The sequence below is a fragment of the Epinephelus moara genome, chromosome 18 (assembly GCF_006386435.1).
Source record: "Epinephelus moara isolate mb chromosome 18, YSFRI_EMoa_1.0, whole genome shotgun sequence".
NCBI lineage: Eukaryota > Metazoa > Chordata > Actinopteri > Perciformes > Serranidae > Epinephelus > Epinephelus moara.
The window spans coordinates 31784110-31806454 of record NC_065523.1 but is presented as its reverse complement, the minus strand read 5'-3'; the positions used below and the strand labels follow the sequence as shown (position 1 = coordinate 31806454).

Genomic DNA, 22345 nt, shown 5'->3' with positions numbered 1-22345 from the left:
TTGAGCAGAAATGTGGATTTAACATGAAAGTATATTTTCCAGTAATCTCCAAAACCATTTATTAAAATAACTACATCACATTATGTAAATTACAAAATAAGCCGAAATTACAAGCAATGCTGAAAAGAACAAGCTATTCAGGTCTATTCAGTTATTACAAAAAACAAACAAAAGAACATACAACAACCTTTGCAGTTTAAAACTACAAGATTTTACTAGTTTCACATGAGAGAAAAAAAAACAAGGCTGTCGCCACACAACTCTTTATAAGAAAGGAAACCAAGTCAGAGCTAGTGAGTGAGTAATCTGTAGAATCAGCCTTCATATTTAGTGATGAGGATGAGGACTGGTAGCATAGATAAAAAATAAAAATTAAAATAACCTAAAAACACAAGACTAAGCACTGACCAGACCACTGACACAGACCACTAAATTCAGCTGCAACTCAGCTCTGACTCTTACAAAGTCCAGACAACTCAGTTTGTGCCCACATGTGCTACATATAAACCCAAAAGCACATAAGAAGCAAACATGGAAAAGGCAGAGAGCACAGGCAAGCCGTCAATCACTTTCTTTGGAGAAGGCTCGAGACACGGACGCAGGGTACTTGGTGCCGACGATTCACAGACGCAGAGATAGAGTCTATCTGTACTGGTAATTCATGCTGCCGTCGCCCCTGCCGTAGCCCACTGGGTTGTGGTACTGAGAGTGGTTGGAGCCGAAGCCCTGGGTGTTGCCTCCTCCGCCCTGTGAGTTGTAATTGGACTGACTGTTGAAACCTGTGGGGAAAGTGTTTGACAGTTAGAGAAACAAACTTATGTCTTATTTTATTGTCCTACATCCAGTGCAGTAATTCAGCAGCAAACAATTGTCATGTAAAGATACAGTGGAGTAATAGCGTCCTGAGCAGAGCGTAAAGTCACTCTCCCTCTGTGTGTGTGTTGTAATCTGAGCTTCTCTGTTATTTGTTGTGGTAGACAGTTCAGCCAGGCACTCATGTTAGTGAATATGAGTCCCTGAAAGTGTATCACCCGTGGCTGGCTCATCATTGCAGAAGAAAAGAGCCCACGCTCCAGTTTCCCAGCACGTGAAAAGGATCTTGTTAGATCAAGAACATTTTGATTTTGCTTTTATACTGCCAATGCTGAAAAAAGACTGATTGGGCTTTCCTGCAAATTTGCACAATTCCTATCTAAATAGGGCTTGTGTGAGGGGCACTGCTTTTCCAAAATTGTATATTGGGGCCTTAATTATAGCGCCCCCATCAGGCTGACTGGGCTCATATTTGTTGAGCAGCATTTCGTCATAGCTTCCAATCACTGGTGAAAATTTGATGTGTCAAAGATGTACCATCTCACAGGGTCCTCACCTTCATAACTGTAGTCTTGGCTGCCTCCAGCACCCCCCGTCACCTGGCTTGGATAGGCAGTGCTGTACGAGTATCCTCCCGTCCCCCCCTGGTTCTGGTTGAAATTCTTCTTCCCCTGCCCGTAGCCCTGGCTGTACTGGTTATAGGAGCCCTGTCCTGGGGGGCTGCTGGACTGGTACCCTCCTGCAGATCCACTGTTGGCCCCAGGGGGACCTGGAAAAGGTGCCTTCCCTCCCTTGTGCATGGGGGGTTTCTTTTTGGGGTTTTTGGCGGCAGCAGTGGCAGTGTAGGCTCCGTCATTCTGGTAGTATGAACCATAGGAGCCCTGAGCTGATCCTGGAACTGTGCTGGCTGGAGGGCCACCTGACGGGCTGCTGGACGCACCGGCTCCTCCGTTTGTGCCACCATTGTTGTAGTAATCTGGGGAACAACAGCAAGGCACAATCTTAAAATAGATAGAACCTGATAGATCTTAAAGGTCCAGTGTAGGATTTAGTGGGATATACTGGCAGAAATGGAATATAAAATAGTAAGTATGTTTTCTTTAGTGTGTAATCACCTCAAAATAAGAACTGTTGTGTTTTCGTTACTTTAGAATGAGCTGTTTATATCTACATAGGGAGCAGGTCCTCATCCATGGAGATCGCCATGTTGCACTGCCATGTTTGAACTGTAGCTCAGACTGGACAAACCAAACACTGGCTCTAGGTAGGGCCAAGCATGTTTTTGCATCGGCCATTGAAATTAGCAGTCTCTCAGCGACAAGTGTGTCGGAAACATGTTTTTACTGGTGTAAATCACTGGTTCTGCTTGTTTTAGGGATTTAGAGTGCTTTCAGACCTAGAGTTGTCTTGCTTTGGTCTGAATCACGGACTTATTTTGTTACAAAGTTGTATAATTGCCTAGATTTGGTTCATGTTCTCACGGCAGCATTTACAAGCGCAGCCAAACAATGTGTCATGTGACTGCAGTTGGTTCAGATCCAGGTCGGAACACGTTCTCACCACAATCGAATCGCACCAGAGTTCGTTTGTAACTGGACCGAGACCACCTCTTCAAGGTCTCAGTCCGGTTGTTTTGGTGCGCACCTGAGTGTGATTGCTGTGTTCACACCTGCCCAAACGAACTGCACTTAGGAGGCAAACAAACTTGAGTTTGATTGAACTGAACCAAACAGGGCAGGTGTGAAAGCACCTGAGACCTCTATGGATAATTCGGCTTCCAATAACAACTTCCTGAACGTCTGGATCTTGAGTTATCAGAGAAAAAGGTGAAACAGACGAGCAGGTGTTTGAGAAACACTGATTTGTAACATGAAAAAGCTTTACTCAGTGTTTTTCCCAGTTTAAATCACTGGTTCAGTTTGTTTTAGGGAGACCTCTACGGATGATTTGGCTCCCAGTAAAAACCTCCTGAACATTTGAATCTTGAGTTATAAGAGAAAAAAGGTAAGCACACATTAGCAGGTGCTGGGCAAGCAGGCCATCTGTGATGAGCCAAACATCATTGAAGAAACACTGATTTATAGCATGAAACTGTTTTATTCAGTGTTTTTAACCATTTTCATCACTTGGTCTGTTTCTTTCGAAGAGGAGGAGACCTCTGTGGATAATTTGGCTCACAGTAAATACCTCCTGCTGGTTGTAATCTGCAACCTTCACCACTAGATGCCACTAAATCCCCCTAAATCTTACACACTGGTCTTTTAGCATCATATGCTGCACAAAGGCTCTTGTCATGCACTCAGACATTAATTCAGACCCTGGAGGAACACAGTGATGAATGGTGACGTCACATTTATTTAAAAAACAAAAACATATAAAAACAGCTGGAGCAAGAAGTCTTCCCATCCCAAATACTCATCACATTTCCTTTTTCAGCAACAGTCTGTGTTTGCAAACTTGGTGCCAACGACCTTAGTTCGTAAATGCCTCATGTTGCTACAGATGGGAAACTGCAACTACCACACACTGCCAAATTAAGACCATCATGCATTCAGTGTAGCCATGACTTAAACAGTGTTGCTGATATGACAGAGAAACAGCAAAATCTACAGAAACAACGTGGGCATTTTTTTCAAAAGCTAAACAGAAATAAAAAACAATTCAAACATGATCGGGAGAGACAGAAAGCATTAGAATAAAAACAATCCATGTTAAGATTTTCTTAGTATTCTCATCTAAGTAAACAGTATGAAGACAGAGAGAGAGAAGAGACCAGGCTGTCGCTGTCTCCACATAATCCAAAAGGCAGTATGTTGTCCTGCTCCCACAGGCCGTCACTTAATCCCAGTGAACAGAAACAAAAGCCCCGTCCACGGTCAGACACAAGGAGGCAATCAATTAATCGGCCCTGCTGTTTCGGGAGGTCCAGGCGTTCGGGTACATCCACAGAAGGTGATTTATGGCTACATGCATGCAGTGGCAGATCGTCTCCCCGAGGTGTCAGGACATGACAAAGTGGACTGGCAAGACAGGGCTGAGGGGTTGTTGTCGCTTTATTCCCAGGGTTGCGGACTTGGTGGTGAAGGGAGTTCATGATGCTGCTGGAACACTACTGAGAATTTTGTCCATTTTTTATCCTCTCTACGGGACTGTTTTTGTTTTTCTAAGACTGGGGAAGATCTATGTCGCAAACTCGTGGTAGCCATAGCAGTCTGAGACAAAGTCACCTAAAGGAGTGAGACAGGGCAGAGAAGGGAAAAAAAATATCAAAATTAGATTTATTTATTTGGGTTTTTCTGCCGTTAAAGAGGCAGCTGAGTAAGTCATTTGGTCAGATTGCCTTCAAACTCTATTTTTTTTTTTTTTTTTTAGATTTCTCTGCTCCTGTCACGCTCAGGTAGGTCAGTCCTCAGAACAGGCTGCCAGAGGGAAGAAAGGGTTCTCATAAGAGGGGAGCTTGTCAAAAACAGATTCAAACCTGTGGCTTAAAGCAGAGAAATGTAAAATCATTGAAGTGGGAACCTCCCAACATGTTTTATCATTGTGTGGTCTTGATTGCCGTTTGCTCTGGAGTGAAACCATTTTCTGTAACGACTACTTTCCCTTGTTAGGCAGATATAACATATGGTAGAAGGTGTTTTCCTACAGTCCTAACCAGATGCACCATCCTGCCCTGACACCACATCTACCTCTTACAGGGTAGATAAAGCCTAACTGCAGCCTAAGGGGCTGTAACCATGCCGCGTTCTTTGCACACTTAAATTTTTCTCCAACGCTTGAGCGATGCTGTTGCGGCGCGTACACATTCTCGAGCGCCCATATTTTAGGGCGCAACGGCTGCGCCCAGAATTACACAGAGTTCAACTCTTGGAACGCAGCGGCGCGCATCGCATGTCATGTGACGAGGACCAACCAATCACAGCCAGCAGATATCTTTCCCTTCTTCTGTAGATATCAGCGTGTGATAAATACGAAGATGAAGTTGATCATGTTAGTGCAGAGCTGCCAGAGCGTTGCTTAGCAACCTCTGACACAACCTGCCGCCGTGTTTTTGATTGCTGGCACAGAAAAGTCAAAAGAGCAGCACTCAGCGTCCGACCTCACATCTTCAAGGCAGTAAAAGACGTGGCATGTGTACGGCCCCTGAGGGTGGGGGAACAAAATCGATTCTTAGATGCACGTCAATGTGGACGTGGACGATTCGGCATCGATTCACAAACTGTTGGTTGCACATTGATTTTCTAAATGTTAGTAAAAACACAATTCAATAGAATGAAAGAGGCGGAACTCAACCATAACGGCAGTGCAGCACCCCAACGGACTACAGCACGGACACACTAGAGTTAGCCTATCTAGTAATTTCTCTTAAATAATGGCAGCGGTTGCAACCATGCTTTAATTTTATATCTTTATAGTTACATTTATGAGGTAAAAATTAAGTATGTTGTTACATTAAAAAATTAGACTGGCTGAACAACACACACTGCAACATTAAACAGCTTAAAACACCTCTGCACAGAATTAGAATCTATGTGTGGTGGTAGCTGATGATGGGGTGGGTGGTAACTTGTTGCTTTTTGTTTTTTTCTTGCCTGTGTGTCCTTTTGTATCATTCAGTGTACCTCTCTCTAAATTCTGAGGTTTTTGCAGGGTGAACATAGCACAGGTGGAACTTCCAAACATGACCGCAGATGTTTTAATCTGCACTCTGCCTTCCCTTATTTTTTTATTCTCATACAGACAGTTGACTGTAAAGCCCAGTTCAGACCAAAGATTTGTGACGAGACGAGTTGAAACAACTTCTTGCAACGCGCTGTTCTGCATCGTTCTAAAAAGCTGCTGGTTCACACCAATGCAACTAGAGGAGACGGTGTATCATCTCTATGCAACAACTCTCTGTGCTTCTGTTCTGATTTGCAGCTTTTCAGGTTTATTTTGTGGATGAATATAATTTGTAGCTTCTTTAAATATGAATGAGGATAGTGATAGTGAGATACTGGCTACAGCTGCATTTGTAGTAGTGCTAAAACAGCAACAAAATCAGCATCAGATGGACTGTGTTCATAATAAATGTGCTACAATAATATAAATAACCAGCGCCCATTAATCAGTCGATGAGAATGTGTGTGTGGGCGGGGCATAAGCGCATACAGCAAGCAGCTGTAGCAACTCAATATCTGACACAGACACACTGCAAGGACAGAAACAGAGGGGCACCCGCAGCGGCAAGTGAACACATCGTCTGCGGTCATTTCGACTTGACCAGTGGACTTAACTAAAAGCTGACTGGCCGTAGAAGCAGGTGACACCATCAGCCGGCTTGAGTCGAGCTCAGACAGCCAGTTCACACTGCTGCAACTTTCCAAAACGGTTTCGTCTTGTAGCAAATCATTGGTCTGAACTGGACTGGCTTTCAAATTAATCAATGCAGTTAACTTTTTAAAATAAAAAGTCTGCGGACCATTTACCTTAATTGCTGGTTATGTTTCAGATTGTATATCAGTGTAATTAAGACACCAGTGAATACTATGGCACACAGTATATATATATATATATATATATATATATATATATATATATATATATATATATTACTTAATATTGTTTAGTATGCTAAAACAGTAGCCTATGTGAGGTTTTTCGTTATGTCCAAAACCCTTCTTACGTGAATGGCACCATTTCTGGTGAGTTATTAAAGTATGCAAATACTGGACACTATGCCAGCATAAATATCCCACAGTGGGTTAGCGTAAGTAAACGCGGATGGATACAATATATGACTGACAATCTCTGGTTTAAAAAGTAGAGTATGGGACCCTTTTGACTATGAAGTTGACGGGAAAAAAGACCTGTACAAGAGCCACACTGAATGCAAGTAAATTCATCTGTTCAGTTATCTGTGGATCATTTCGAATAGTTTTTAAAGTAGTCACACAGTCACAGTGAGAAAAATAAATCATGTTTAGACTTTTTTTTTTTTTTGTGCCAAAAGATTTCCACCCCTACTAACTTAAATCCTAACTGCAGCCCACACAACAAGTAGATATTCAGTCAGATCAAGATCATAATGAGTGAAATGAATACTCACTGTATCCAGAGTTAGCATTGTTCCCGTAACCATATGAGCCGAAACCACCTGTTAGAAGGAGACGTATTTAATATGCTGATGTGACGCCCTGTAAATCATGTTAGCAATGTATGCTAACTTGTTACCAGTACATATAAAGTACATCTGTTTAAAAGTAAAAGTGTGTTTTTACCTCCTTGGCCGTAGCCTCCTCCATTATTGAAGCCTCGGCCTCTTCCACGACCTCGTCCTCCTCGCCCTCTGCCCCTGGGTGAAGCAGCGTCTCCACCTCCGGAGGCTCCCATCATGCCGAAGCCTGGAGCGTGCTGAAAAGGAAACATTTATTACTGCATGTTCCTTTTTCCTCTCCTCACCTTTTCAACATGATCACACTAAATTATTTCGAACTCAGCCTAACTTTGATTTGAGCCTGGATTAAGAGATCTTATTCAGTTTTTCTGGGCGCTTACCATGGGTGGACCCTTTTTCTTCTTAGCAGCTTCGGCCATAGAGCCCTCGGGGAAGAGCCGCTCCAATGCAGCCAGGGCAGCGTAAGCCTTGGCCACCTTCTTATTGGATCCTGTCCCCTGAAACTTCTGACCGTCGATCTCCACCTCCATGACAAAGCGTTTGTCGTGGCTGCCGCCGGTCTCTGAGATGAGCTCGTACTTCAGGCCGCGGCGCTTCTCGTTCAGCTCCATCACGGGGTTCTTGCCATGTTTGGTCAGGATTGGTCCCTGTTGGCGAGCAGTCTGACAGTTAAGAGAGATGGTGGTTAGTAAAATTAGTGCAAAGCCCCCAAAAGGCCAAACGTCATGCACAGAGTTGTCACTTGAGCACACACACAGAGGAGATCTGTACCTCTGCAGCGTCAGTGGCGTCTGCATTGGCTGTTCCTGTGGCAGTAGTGGTAGTTTCTATGGGTGTAACGATTGGCCTCAATTCTTCCACAGCGGCAGCTACGACCGCCTCCTCTGATTTCACCGGCTCAGCAGTCTTTAGTTCCACTCCTGTGGGCAGGCCCAAGTCCTGGAGGACCTGCAATTGTCCACAGAATCATTGTGGTTAAAAAAGACGAAACAATTTCCAAATAAAAAAAAGGGGAAAGCAGTGAAGTGTGAGGTGATATCAAAACGTATCATTTACGTATGAGTGCTGTGCTCACCTTTACAGCTACGTGCAGTTTGGCAGTGCGTTTGGATGGACCAGAAGCCTCAAAAGACTTGCCGTCCACTTCTACAGCCATGGTGAAAACTGGAACATGAACTGGGCCGGTCTGAGATACCAGTTTGTACTGGAGACCTGGCTTCAGCTGATTGAGCCTCATCAGAGCGTTCATAGCCTGGGGGGGCTCAGCCTTCTCTTCTGGAGCTGTTTAACAGAACGACATACAGTCAGAAACAGATCTAATCTATGGATTATCATTCTTCAATCAGTTGATTCACAGTTAAGTCAGAAAATTATAAAAGTTACAAATTCTAAGGGCTGACATTTTCAAAATACTTTTGTAGGCGGCAGGTCGGTCTTTTGTTTAATTTTGCTTCTCTTTGGTTAACTGCACTGCACACCACCCAGGTCTGGTGGGAGCTAGCTAGTGGTGCCACTCTTTCAGCAATTACCGCTGGTGACGCCATCCAGAGCCAATGGTGTCACTGCGAAAACACTCACTCTGCCCTCAGGTCTCCCCCAGTTCACCCGGTGAGTCAGCGCATCAATTTTTAGCCACAAACTCCTTTTCGCATTGTTAACTTCACTGTTAGCTATGTTAGCTATGGGAGCAGTGTCAGCACAGCTTGTGGTGCTAACATAGTTAACAATGCTAAAGGGGTTTTGCGGCTCAAAATGAAGCCTGTCATTCACAGGGTTGGAAACCATCATGTTTCCACAGCAATGCGATCCCACTACTAGGACAGCATTACCAGTGGAGTGGTTAGCTGCTAACTAGCTCCCTCTCTTGATATCATTTAGCATTTTCTTAAAATGAACTGGTGAGTTACCAGTTAACTTGTCAGGCTATCGAAAGCAAGACTAACCAAACCTGACATCCCTAATCACATCTTTTTCTTTACCAACAAGGCCGTTAAAAGGTTCATCTTAATGTAGGAATGGTTTATAACCTGTGTTTTCAATAAGTCTCAACAAATTCGGGAGCTATAACAGCACTTACATTTCTTCTGCAGCTTTTTCTTCTTCTTATTTGGACTCTTGTCATCAATTCCCTCCTCTTCCTCAATGGGCCTTTTCATTGGTGGTGCATATGCCGTACTGGGTGGGATTTGCACTGCATCACAGACACACACAAAATTACATTATAAGAACATATAAGGAACCATATTGCATCTGCATCATGAGTCTAAAAATAATAACCCACAGTCTCTTCAGTGCCTGAATGGTTTACCTGTGTAATCAATAGGAGTCTCACTACGTGGTTTCTTGGGCATCTTTGAGGGAAGGGGATCCATCCCAAGCACTTTGTGAAGCTGTCCGAAAGCCGACAGCCTTAAGGCATGCTGATGATACAAGAGACAACGTGTGAATAAAACATTTACTTAACTGTGAATATGCACATATACGATTGTATCTCACTCACTTGTGCACTCGCTGTAATGTCTTCTCTCTGCTGTAAGTCCAAGTGACCGATGGCGTCTGTGGCCTCCTTCTCACAAGGATCGGAGATTCCAGCACCATCTACAACGCAAGGAAAGGACATGGCTGAAAATGGAAAAGTGCAATTAAAACTCAATTAGATACGATTTGGGGAAGAGATCCCTCAGTGCATACCAGCCATGAGGATTCCTGAAGCCAAACACTCCAAAACTCTCCGCAGAGCTTCTCCTGCCCCCATGGGCCGGTTCCCTGTGCCAATGGCTTTCTCACAGATCAGCTCCAGTGGCTGCGAAGCAGGAGAGAGAGGGAGAGAGTCTTTGTGTCAGGATGCTATTTTTAAGCTCGGCCACTAACACGAAGAGATTTTAGGTCACTGCGTTAGATAGGATCTCTGCAATTTAACAACTGGGATGGTGGTGTCTTTTTGTGTCCAGGCAGGCAAAGCTCTATCAAAGGAAATTTAAACTGTACAATGTGAAGAGTTTGGGGGTTTTGAGCAGCAGATTCATGCTGTGTTTCAAATCGGTTACTTCTGTTAGTATATTTGCATGTAGCACACTTTGTACCAGGCTTGTAGGGTTTTAAGATATTATATTATGCCAGGGTATTAAGAATCCCAATGGTACGGTTTTCAACACCTCCCATTTCTTTCAGAGATGCTGTATTGTAGCGCACAGCATACACCACCAGGGGTCAGTCTTTACTGGTGGAACAGGACACTAAGCAGATACAGATAGTAACTGTGAGCGATGGGGATAATGTTACAGGACTGTTAACAGCCAGCAACAGCAGCAATGGAAAGTGGGGAAAAACAGCCTTAGAGCCAGGTGAATTGAGAGTTCATTTTTGACCAAACCCGAGTTGGTGATTGGTAGAGTAGTGGTAAGACTAACCAGGGTGGTTTTGGTGATTTGGTTTTGTTTCTGTCGAGTTGAAGTGTGTTTTAGTATGAGTTAACAAGGCAATTGAGCTTGTCTTTGTTTGGTTAAAGAGAGGAACTTAAATTCAGAGGGTTTATAGTTGTATTTTTCTTTTTAAAGATGTAAGAATAATTACCTTTCTTAACATTTTGTGACTTTATTAGACTAAAAAAAGCTAAGAGGGCTTGTAAAACATAGCGAACTCACCGCTCAAACACATCAGGAATGGCGTTTTTACACAAATACCTTCATACACCGCATACCCCAGTGAAATGTCAGCATGGTGAGAAGGTAGACTAACAATTGACACTTGCTATATCTGCTTGTTAGCCAGCCAGTGTCTGTGGCTGACACTGGCTGGCTCTGTCACCAGCTGATCCAACTAGTTAACGAATACCCAACACATTGTGCAAATATTTACAGCTTGTCAAGCATCTGATCACTAATCTAATACTAAAATGTTCTACAGTGAAGACGACAACTGACGTGTATAAACACCACACATAACTTACGCCCATAGATCGCACACCTTATACCACATTACATGTGACGTCAATGCCTGATGATAAAATATGCCGCTGTTCACTAGCACGGAAGCTAAGATTAGCAATTGCATTATTGATTGTGGTACTAAATTATTACAGAATTATGCTTCGGTGGTATTTTATCAGGTTTGAAATGTGTTTGTGGACCCGCGCCTTCCACTTGAAGGCAACATTGTGGCCACTGACAATGAGAAGTGTCCAACATCTGTGTCCACACTCAACTTTATGACTGTTATGCACCATCCAGGTACTCTTCTCGGTGTAAACACACCCATGTGCTCAATATAGCAATTAAAGAAGTATCCCATTTGAGACACAATCAGTCTTAAGAAAATTACCTCCTACATATTTAACAGTCCCCAGAGCTTCAAAATGATTTCGCTGTCAAGAGGAGGCTTTCACTCACCCAGCCACGAAGCGGGGCCCATGTGGGGACGCGAGCGCAGAGGTCCCTCAGGGTCCGGATGACGATGACGCAGGAGCGCAGCCCGTTAGCTCTGGCCTGGGGACACAATCAGGGAGGGGGGAGGGAGGGGCACGAGGAGCACAAGCAGCCTTAGTCATACAGGAAGACTGTGTGAGGATTAGAGCAACATAAACGTCCAAATAAATAAAATAAAAATGAAGCCACACAGACTAGAACAGCTTAGCTTTGTCATTATGGAAAATATTGGATATTAGATTAATGTTTGAAGAGCCTACTCGTGATCATTCACAGTCCTGGCTGTAGGTCAATAGCCAACGTGATTGATGGTGTCGTTATCAGACATGAGACATTTCTGATTGTGTTGAAAAACATGCTTATGAATTAGGTTCAGGAAGTGTGAATAAAGCCACCTCAAACTTAACATCAGCTTTAATGTAAGAACCAAGTGGACTGTTTACAAAAGGGTGTGCTTACGTGTCATTGAAAGGGGTGATGGTTAAGTCAGTGACAGTCAAAAGAAAAAAAAACTACTCGAGGTGCAATATTCCTGTTGATTTTGTGGCACACAAAGTGACGGAAACCAGCCAGAGAGCAGGAAAAATTGAGGCCACATACTCTACAAAAGCTGCAGAGATGGATTACTGATTGTTAAAGTGTGAAAGCCAAAGATGACACACACCACAGTACTATAATGAGTTATTATCAACATGGTTCACTACAGAAAACATCTTCTCTTCAGAGCTACAGAATGGGGCAGCAGTGCTCTACGAGTAGCTTGAATAAATGTGAAAATAACAACAACTCACTCACATCGACACTGACGTTATAGAAATATTGCACCTGGATAGATGATGTATTAGTCCCAGATTTGTTCTGATAATTGAGTTAAGAAGCTGTGAGGGAGACTAAAGAACTCAGGGACTAAAAAGCAGCATTGAACTTCTTTTTTTTTTTTTAAAAATGGCACTGCAGTAGAACCTGTTAAGTGAGCAAAGCAACTCTACAACAGTGTAATGACAAAGGTTTCCTAAGAAACAAACATCCAGATCATCAAGTATTACTACAGGAAGTTCACTTCAAAAGAGTAAATAAAGAAAAAAAACACATGGAACGCCCAAATAAAAGACAAAAGAACAAACAGCATAAAACCAAACTCAAAACTACTTCTGTTTTAGAGACAAATAAAGACAAGATCCAAACCTGGAACCACTTAGCGTGGCGGAGAGACGCCAAGGCAGTTAGGCATTTCTGCCTGTCCAGAACATCCGGGGGATCGTTGACTGAAAGCGATTCTATTGGCAGGTGGAATAAGAAGACAAGGTACAGTTTGACCAAGGGGAGTTCTGTCAGCCGGCCAGGGGGAACACAGGCAGCCTTCCCAAACCACAGGCAGGAGGGGGAAGGGGAGGGGGACCCCTCCACTGCAGAACCACCAAACGCTCTCAACCTCCCAGTTAATATGGTTTTGCACGGCCCGGCACACATTGATTAGACTGAAAACCCACCAGAACGACAGTATTGTGAAGTGGGTTATAAACCTTACTCATGTCTAGTTCACACTACACAACTTCAGCCAAGATTTTCCGCTCACCGAAAGTTTTTGAAGCTCCCCAGGCAAAGCCTCAGTTCAGAGACAAATCGGTGTTTGTTCAGTGCGCAAGAGCTGTGTGTGAACTGTTCAAACGGCCACTCATGCATCGCAGACGCTCCCTTGATGTTTAGCATGCTTAATATCTGGACCTGTTGGGGACTTTGTCAGCACAAGACATGGGCTGAGGACAGAAACGAGTGGCGCTGCAGCAATTTCCAAGGTGTGTGTGTGTGTGTTTATGGAGAAAGAAAAAGGCCTTGTTCAGACTGCCAGTCCAAATTGCTTTTTTGGCATATTCAGATTGCACGCATAATGATTCTAGGAAACCTGGACAGCAAAACAAACAACCCAAACCATAATTTGAGGTGGTCTGAAATGTGATTCCAAACTATATTCTACAGATGTGTCTCAGTACGGCTGCTCTGACACACAACAACAACGTCAAATTGGAAGTGCTGAGCAGATTCCTGCTGCTACTTGCAGAGCGCTAAAGAGGACAACATGAGGATTAGCAATCCATGGACAAGCGCCAAAATAAATTGTTTGGAGGGCAAAATGATGTCACCAGCATTTCTATGTAGTAACTGATGCCTGCGTTGTTACCACAGCAACCCACGTAGATGGGTTTGTGATGTCTGGATTAGGGCTGTCAACGAATATTCTAAATTTGAATTTGAAAAAAAAAAAAAAAAAGACCTTCGAATGTGAAAATTGATATTCGATTGTGGAGAAAAAAAAAACACCACTGCAGCTGTCCTCTCTGCGAGTGGGCGGTGGCCTGGGCCGCTGCACTGAACGCACTGCTTGACACATTCACTCGCGGCTCACACAGAAAATAGACCAGACGCCGAAACGATCGCTGCAGGGCGCGAGCCAGCCATGGTGTGGATGACACAATCAGTTAACATGGGCGCCGAAAGGAAACCGGCTTCGTTTTTGGCACTTCGAGGCTATTCGCAGCGCTTGTACGGCGCTTTAATGTGTAGGTATGTAAATGTTTTCAAAGCCATTTATGTTGAAATAAAAATACCTTTAAGTAGTTATGTAGTTATGTTTCCTTGTATTAATATATATACAAGTATGTTTCCTTGTATTAGTTTGCCCTCTTGTGGACATAATGCGAAAAACAATTTTTTTTGAATGGTTCGAACCTATGAGTTATTTTTAGAAGGAATATTCGAACATCATTTTTGAGCAATTTTGACAGCCCTAGTCTGGATACACAAATCGATCTGATTACTTGCAAATAACAGTATGGACCGTCTGTCTTTACGATCGGATTTGAAAAACAATTCTGATTTGTCTGAAGTCTGAACACAGCCAAAGTGACAGAGAGAGGGTAAGAGGTGGAAGGTGGACTATTGCACGCAATGTTTCTGTAAGTTATTAGCCTGATAACCTGCTCAGACTTTAATAATTTCTAAAAAGCACCCTCGAACTTGGATTCAGGTTTGACCCATGTGTTATGACGTACCGGGATTCCTCCTGGTGAAAGACTTAGTTGCGTGCTGGTAAGTCATGTAGCTAGAAAACCACAACGACCTTAAGACTCCCGATTACAAGACAGCAAGTTGCGTAGTGTGAAAAGTACAGCGATCTTACGACTTTGAGAGTCGTGTAGTGCGGACTTAATATTAATAAAAAATAAAAATGTGCCTGTAAAACGAATGTAAAAATCCCCTACATAAAAACACGTGCATTAATTACGGGCTAATTATCAAATGGGAGGTTGTATCTCCATAGTTACTTGAATGGATGCTTCAGTGCTCAAAAGGGTCTGCTTTTCTTTTCTGGCGTTAACAGGAGGTAGAGCCCCTCCCCTTTGCCCCTATACTGGGTACACTGCACTTTGCCCCTTCCGAGACAGAGAGCGGCCAGTTGGTCAAAGGTCCAGCGTCCCTAAAAATTGACAAACTAGAAGGCTTGACAGAGAGAATCAGAATTGGAACCACAGGCAGACGTTATCAGATGCACAAAAAGTGGGTATCAAAACAAGTCCACACTGCAGCAAAACTGATGGCTCAAAGAAAAAGAAGACCCAAACTGGGCATCACTGTTAGCACAAGGCTACAGATAAGGTCAAGGTTCAACACCTGCTATAACTCAGATCCTCACTGCTGTTGGGTGCTATTTCAAGTCTTGCTTTGTTATTGTAAAGCTACAATTAAGCTTATAGATTAAACACAGATTTCACGATGCCTTGGTCTATCACTACCTAACAACTGGAGCCGATCCACTGGATTTTGAGTGTGTTTTACACAGACATGCAGAACCCAAGTGTCCCTTGTCATTATCTGTAACCCCGAGCCTTCCCTGCTAATCAACACCAGAGACAGTCAATAGCCCACTGTTGGGTCTAACAACCAAGGACAGTTTCACCACATGTTTTGCTACTCATTTTTGCTGCAATGCAAACCGTTCATCATCAATGATAAAACACATGCAAACAAAGTGGTCTCTCTTTTTGGTTAAATTCTCAGTAAGCCTTCATTTCGTTGGTGACCTTGATCATTAAGGGGGGAGAGAAAGCCATGTCTTCAGCAGTCAGTAAACTACCTGCCCTATACTGTATATTGGGCCATCAAAAATGTACAATTACATCACATGGAACTACGAGAGAGTCTAGAGAGCTATAAGCATAGCACAGTTTCATTATGTGACAGTGCGTTCTTGTCCCCTAGCTCCATTGAAGGCCCAATAAACAATATCTGTCTAGCCTGGTCGCCTGCCTGTTCTCCCTGCTGGAGGAGGGGCGGCACTAAAATCAAAAACACTGAGGCCGTCGTGTAGGAGCTTACCTCCAGAAGCAGCCCTCTCCATCTCCTCACGAACCAAAGGGGAGGTCAGGTGAATGGTGAGGGTGAGAGGGGGCTCCTTGGTGTTCTTGATGACTATACTGGCCTCGCGGACATTCTGAGTCACCACATACTTGTCTTCTGTGATCACCTGTGAAAGAGCAAAGTGTTTGAGACACGAAGCAGGCAACGCTTGTGTTGAAGATGAGACTATTAGAAGATAAGATGAGGGGTGCACTGATTTATAGGCTGATAAACGCCTTGTTGACTGCTATCAGCAATAAGATGACATTCACAGACTGCAGCAGCTGATTCTCTTGGGTCACATAAATTTTGTGCAGGCTTAAAAGCAGAGCACGAAACTAACAGTGCCCCATCGTCCTGGCGACAATAGAAAACGTGTCTTCCCTGGAACGTTTTTCACACAACCTGAAGTCGTTTCACTGCACATCACTGTAATGTCGATCAGATTCATCCATAGCCATGTCAGAAGTTCAGATTAAGAAGGAAAAATACACAAAATGGTGCAGTAAAAAATGTTTAGGTGCGTGTGAAAAAAATAAGATGTGTGCACTCTTTAAAGATCTATGCATCGTGTGCTAAGGTTGTGCAATTAATAGTCTGGTGATCACGATTACGATTTTGTAGGCAAACAATTTCAAAATTAATGAAATCAAGAGTAAACGTTTTTGGTTACGGATGCCTGGAGATGTTATTTTGTCTTCTACGGAAGTCACGCATGCGCAATACCGCCTCCTCCCCTCCTCTCCTCTATTCACTCCACGAGCCAGTCAAGTAGGTGAACTACGAATAATGTGATGGGCAGCTGATCGCGTAAGATTTAAAAAATAGCGTTCGGAAAATGGCAGAAGGAGAGCGAGAGGGGTTGGTCTGTGTGTGTGTGTGTGTGACCATGTAGAGACAGAAATGACATGCCGTCATGTAAACAATATAAGTCATCATGTGCACCGCATAATCGTTTGTATAATCGTGATTTCAATTTGGACCAAAAAAATCGTGATTATGATTTTTTTCATAATCGAGCAGCCCTATCATGTGCATGTACACAGAAAAAGTACTGAGCCCTGATGTGTTAGGTTCTTTAGTAAACATAAAAAAGGTTTATTATGTTGTATGTCTACCAATATATTTTTTTTATACGTTCATATTATAATAATAATATCTTTACTGTCATCAGAAAGCCGGTATCGTGGGGCTCTAGTAAAAATGTTATCGTGTTATTCAGTGCGCTGAATTAGCTGATCCATGTTCTCACCTTGAGCTGTGAAACAAGGTTTTCAGACACTTTCTTCAGCAGATTGATGGTCGGCTTGTCTTTACAGAGGAGCACCAGCTCCAGGTCCAGGTCCCCCTTCAGCAGCAGGCCCTTGGCAACCAGGCCCACCCTCATCACGCCACGCAGAGAGCGGGTGGCCTGATCTTTGTGCTCACTATCAAAAAGACACAGCAGGTACATAGAAGAAGCACAAGAAAGACGAAAAGTGAATGTTGTTAGAGAAGAGAAATTGAGACATTTTTCACTAACTGACTAAAAACCAACATCCCTGACATCTCCTCACCTTTCCTTATCAGTGTCTGTGCTATCTGAGTCAGATTTAGTAGTTCCCTTCTCCTGTTTATCCAGCCAGTCAGAGACAGCCTTGAGGGCCCGCTCTGTGTGGGACACCATGTTTTGTACACTTTCCAGTTCCTCCTGAGTTGGGTAGATGACAGAGTGTTTGGCCATGACATGTCGGTCATCGTTCATGAAGACGCGCATGGAGCGGTGGCGCATTGGGGGAGGCTAGAGGAGAGAGGACACAAGTTCATTAATAAAGAAACACCAGAGAGGTTCATGCTGCAAAGATGCATTTATTGTGGATAAGCACGAACAGATCACACACCAAAACAAAACCTAAATTGACACAGCATGGTGTTAGTGCATGACAGAGTCATCCAGGAGGATGTTATTAACTCTGCTGGGGTAAACAGCAAAACCTTGCATCTGCTTTCGATGATGCGTTAACACCTCACTGTGCTGTGAGCTGGTCAGGGAGAATTAAAACAACAGGTTGTTGCTATTTATACACAACAGACCTGCTGCACAAAGCAAGATTACTCAGTTACCTGTGTAACTGGACAGAATCAAACTGAGAGCAGCTATATCAACTTCAATCCATGTTGCAGATTTGCAAATGCTCCATGATTCATTCAGAACACTTATTCAGCTCATTCATTAATCCTGCTTTATGAGACAGGCTCTTGGTCAACCTGCAAAAGCATTTACACAGATTAAAGGACCTATTTTCTCTGTAACTCTCTAGTCTTTGATTAATTAAAAATAAAAAGAGTAATAAGGTCTCATGTCTAGGCTAAGCTTCTAACACCAGTGATTACACAAGCCCAGTTTATACACAGGCAGCCAAAGCCAATTTAGAGAGGAGCAGTGATGTGGAAGCTACAGCATGTGTTCCTAAAGCCCCGGGCAGACTGCAGTGACAAAACACTGGCACCGGTCCTGTGACTCAAATTAGATGTGACAATTTTGTTTGTCCTGCTCACAGGAATATTTCACAAAAAGGCCAGTGCGCCCTGTGCTTTGACTGCCTGCTTATTGCCAGACATAAAAACACATGATACAGAGATGCACAATCTCAAATCAAACAGATACTGAAATGGAGTGAATACCATTGTTGCTCTAGAGACCGTGGTGACTCTTGTGTCCAGTGAATGACAGCGTTAGAAAATGTCTTCTCAGCAGCAGATGGTGCAGTCTGTCTGTGCAGGGGGGAAAACACACACGCAATTTAACATAACTTCATTACTAAGGCAATTCAAATGTCACAGGAGGTAAATTCTGAAGGCAACTAAAAACTAAGACGTACAAGGGGTGAAAGGCACACATATTCGTTTTGAATTAAATTTCTGTTTTCTGTTTAAACAGTTTTAAATAGTGTTTTTTGCTATTTATAAATCACATTTTTTTCCTATTCTGTTTCTTGTCAATGCACCAAAACAAATTCCTCGTATGTAAAAACAAACTTGGCAATAAACTGGAGTCTAATTCTGAACACTCTCTCTTATCTATCAGCACATTAAAGTTGTTGTTACCAGCTGCAACAACAGAGGAGAATTGTTGGCACAGCAACACATGCCTCAGAGATTAAATGCAGCCCTACTTTCCCAGCGCAGAGACACAGCTCAGTATAATAAATCAGACGTTAAAAACACAGGCTACTTTGTCTGTGCAAGGTTCAGACACATTTGTATTTCTAGCAGGCACACGTGTGACCTTAATATTCTATTTAAAAATAGTAAACAACCAATAAGCGCTTCTAGAAATGATGGATCTCTGAGCAGAGGTCGTGGTGGCACTTAAATATGATTTCACATAAAGCAAGTTGTTGCAATATTCAGTCACAACTTTACAGATGTGGCTCTCCCAGATTGCCAGGCTGGAAAGAGGTACGAAAGAGTATTCAATAATAATTTGAACACATCACTTACTATCACCATTAGCAGGTGTCCTTTGATAAGCACATAGTATTTTATCTGTCCATTCACAACCTTTTGTCCAGTGTTTGAGAGTAGCGAATTTCACGTTAATAAATCAGTTTCACCACATTTTGCAGTTGCTTGCTGGTAATTCAAATATGAATATATTTGCATGGTTATTTAAGTAAATTACTTGTTTGCCATTTTTGTGTAGTTAACCACCGGAGCTTCAAACTACTTTTGGTCTTAAAAAGAATGATTTTTATCTTTATTTTTACCATTGCTTCTCTACTGTACTGGCAACCCTTTTAACCACATACAGTCATACGTATTAATAATTGCAATTTATTTACAAATGTTCAGAGAAGTTGATGCATGCTATTTTACAAGCGAATGAGCTAACTGATTAATGCTGTTTGGTGCAATTATCCCCACCTAAGGTCTCATTTTTTAAAACAATGCATAGGATCCATACTGAAAATGTGCGTACGCACAAAATCAAAAAACATTTGATGATTTCTACAATCAGGCTACCACCTTGCCATCTGCATCACCAATTTCCAATCTCCATAATGTTCAAAAGCATGGGTCAATGTTTCTCCAATCAAGTCTGTTTTTACAAATCAAAACTTTTGCATGGGAAGTGGCGTATGCCTTTTTCAGGCTTCGTTTTGTACAAACGCAATGGATTTTTTTTTCATGTATGTATGGCGTGGAAGAATGGACACTTGTTGCTATAAACTCAGTTTAGTGGCATTTATTGCTGGCGTGTAACTTGTTCTGTATTATATTTTGTAATAAGTTCATATCGCATGTACATTATCATTATGATAATTTTATACAACGTAGTTTGAACTATTTTTTTTTTGTTTTTACTAAGGAGCTTCAGAAAACAAACTAGATTTCTCGATGGGGTAAATTTGGGCAACTTGCAAAGCTATGCTTTCAAAGTGGCTTCCCAAACACTGCTTGTGTCTTGGGAGTAGTGATGTCAAGATATTGGAGTTTCTAACTTGCATACAATACGTGTAAAAGTATAGATGTTCTATACCAAAATTGATATGTAGGGCATAAATTATATTTATCGTAAACATTAAGAGTAAACAACAAGAGAGACTGAGAAAACGCAGCTGGTAACAGGTGTATTGACACTGTGGAAAAAGATTAATGAAACCGTTTTAAATACCCAGAGTCAATATGTATTGGCACGTCATTGGTATTAGGACAATATTGGCATTATAATTAAATATTGTAATAGGTCAACATCCTGATATGAGTCCGTCATCAGTATCGGCCAATACCAGCTTTAAAATGAACATCAGATCAGAATAGACCAATGTGCTTTTTCTTAATTTGCACAATGAATGAGTATTACATAGACTGAAAAGCACTGTATTTCATGTCTCCATCTGCTGGTGGACCATCATGATAAGAGTATGCATGTAATATGATGTTAATTCCCCTAAAGAAGAGACTTGATGATCACTAAAATGAGGTAGGGAAAAAAGTAGATATATTGAAATTGGTATCGGTTATCAGTCAAATGAGCTGTCTGCTGAGAATAAAGAATTTCTAATAACATTTTGGAAGCAGGAAAAGACTAGGTGTTAGGCACTATACACCAACTGTAAGACAATATAACATGATCAATTTTCAATAAGGGTATTAACTGCCAATAACAAGGTCATCCTAAGTACCTTCACGGATGACTGGCTGTGTGATGTGAGTGTGACTGCTGCTGTATAACAATGAGTGATGTGATCAGTGGTGTTAAGCGGGCTGACATCTCAATAATTTATCGTGACACACCCAAAGTGCTCACATACTGTGGTGCAAACTCTATAGGATGATCTACAGCATTACAAGGATGATTCCCAGTTGCAGTTATAACAAATGAGGTGAAAATATAACGAGTAGAAACACTGCCTCTCTTTATGTGTTTCACTCAACAAGTTACTAACGTGTAGCACCGAGACCAAAAAGCTACTGTTACACCTGTTAAACCTACACTGACACACAATCTTTACTTCAGGACGAGTTACGATGAAGTAGACCAGCAGTCGTGGGCTCCAGACCCCGCAGCTCCATCGGGGGAATTTAAAAACGACGCCATTTTAATTCAGCGCAGCTAGCTAGCTAACAACCCCCACAAAAAACCCGGATCACGCATCGTTTACATCTGCGCCGTGTCAACATGACAGAAAACACACAAATAAATCACATAGAAGTTGTTTGTCAACTAATTCACTAAACAGAAATGGGAACACTTGAAGGGAAAATGTGGTGGTGTTGGGAAAATTGGCCTGTTGCCTATCAGACACCAAAATGGTCGAGGAGACACCGAGACCCCATTGAATGCTCAACCACAGTTAGCACGTTAGCTTATCGGAACAAAGCCAAATTAATTCACTTCCAAACCGCATAATTAACTCGCTAGCATACACAAAATGAGCTTCGTTTGTTCTCCTGGCGTTCAGCGACTAATTAAAACATTATCCTGTTTATTTAACGGGTTGAAATGACATATTTTCCTAACTTACCGTGGTGTCGTTACTGCTAATGGACGGGTGCTGCACGCTAGCTCCCGGTCACGGCAGGAGTTCCATGGGAAACGCCCACGATCTGAAAACTATTGCGCTCATTGGACAGAACTAACACGTGACTGTGATTGGGCCAATTAGAAAAAGGGGGACACAGATCGGGGGGCGTGGCTACGTATAATGGCTTGAATTGAATTGTCTGCACACAACAGCTGGCTGATTCATTCATTGTTCTTTGGGGCCTGGCTTGATGAGCATATCGATTAAAAGACGATCACGACACCAGTGTAATCTCTTTTTTCAGGCGCAATGAGTATTGTTATGGAAAATTAAAACCCCATCCATTAATACTCTTTTATACTGTCTCACAGGCCAATAAATTGTGGTTGAAATATGTGTTTAGAGCACACTGACTCTGTTTAAAGGAGATAGCATGTACCAAACCTAACACTGTGCCACAACATCTGTACAGAACAGATAAGGAAGACAGCTTCAAGACAGAACTAGAAGATGAGTTGGAAGTCAGTTAAAACTGCATCACCTCT

The 22345-nt window shown here is 42.5% G+C and overlaps 1 protein-coding gene across 4 annotated transcripts; it reads right to left on the bottom strand.

Moving 5' to 3' along the window:
• Nucleotides 1-42: 42 nt before the first annotated feature.
• LOC126404905 (interleukin enhancer-binding factor 3 homolog) lies at nucleotides 43-21876 on the bottom strand. Of its 4 annotated transcripts, none has more exons than XM_050068308.1 (18): nucleotides 21801-21876; nucleotides 18454-18543; nucleotides 17346-17569; nucleotides 17042-17216; nucleotides 15769-15916; nucleotides 12580-12671; nucleotides 11359-11454; nucleotides 9662-9773; nucleotides 9471-9568; nucleotides 9279-9390; nucleotides 9048-9161; nucleotides 8046-8251; nucleotides 7742-7918; nucleotides 7351-7632; nucleotides 7074-7206; nucleotides 6902-6949; nucleotides 1370-1789; nucleotides 43-779 (listed from the first exon to the last, which is right to left on the bottom strand). In XM_050068308.1, exons 2-18 carry the CDS (start codon nucleotides 18454-18456, stop codon nucleotides 643-645), a joined length of 2577 nt encoding a protein of 858 aa, XP_049924265.1. In that variant the 5' UTR covers nucleotides 18457-18543; nucleotides 21801-21876; the 3' UTR covers nucleotides 43-642. The 4 variants fall into 4 exon arrangements, with proteins under 4 accessions (XP_049924265.1, XP_049924267.1, XP_049924266.1 ...); XM_050068310.1 differs by having other exon boundaries at nucleotides 7351-7617; XM_050068309.1 differs by having other exon boundaries at nucleotides 18454-18539; nucleotides 21801-21864.
• Between the last annotated feature and the right edge of the window lie 469 nt (nucleotides 21877-22345).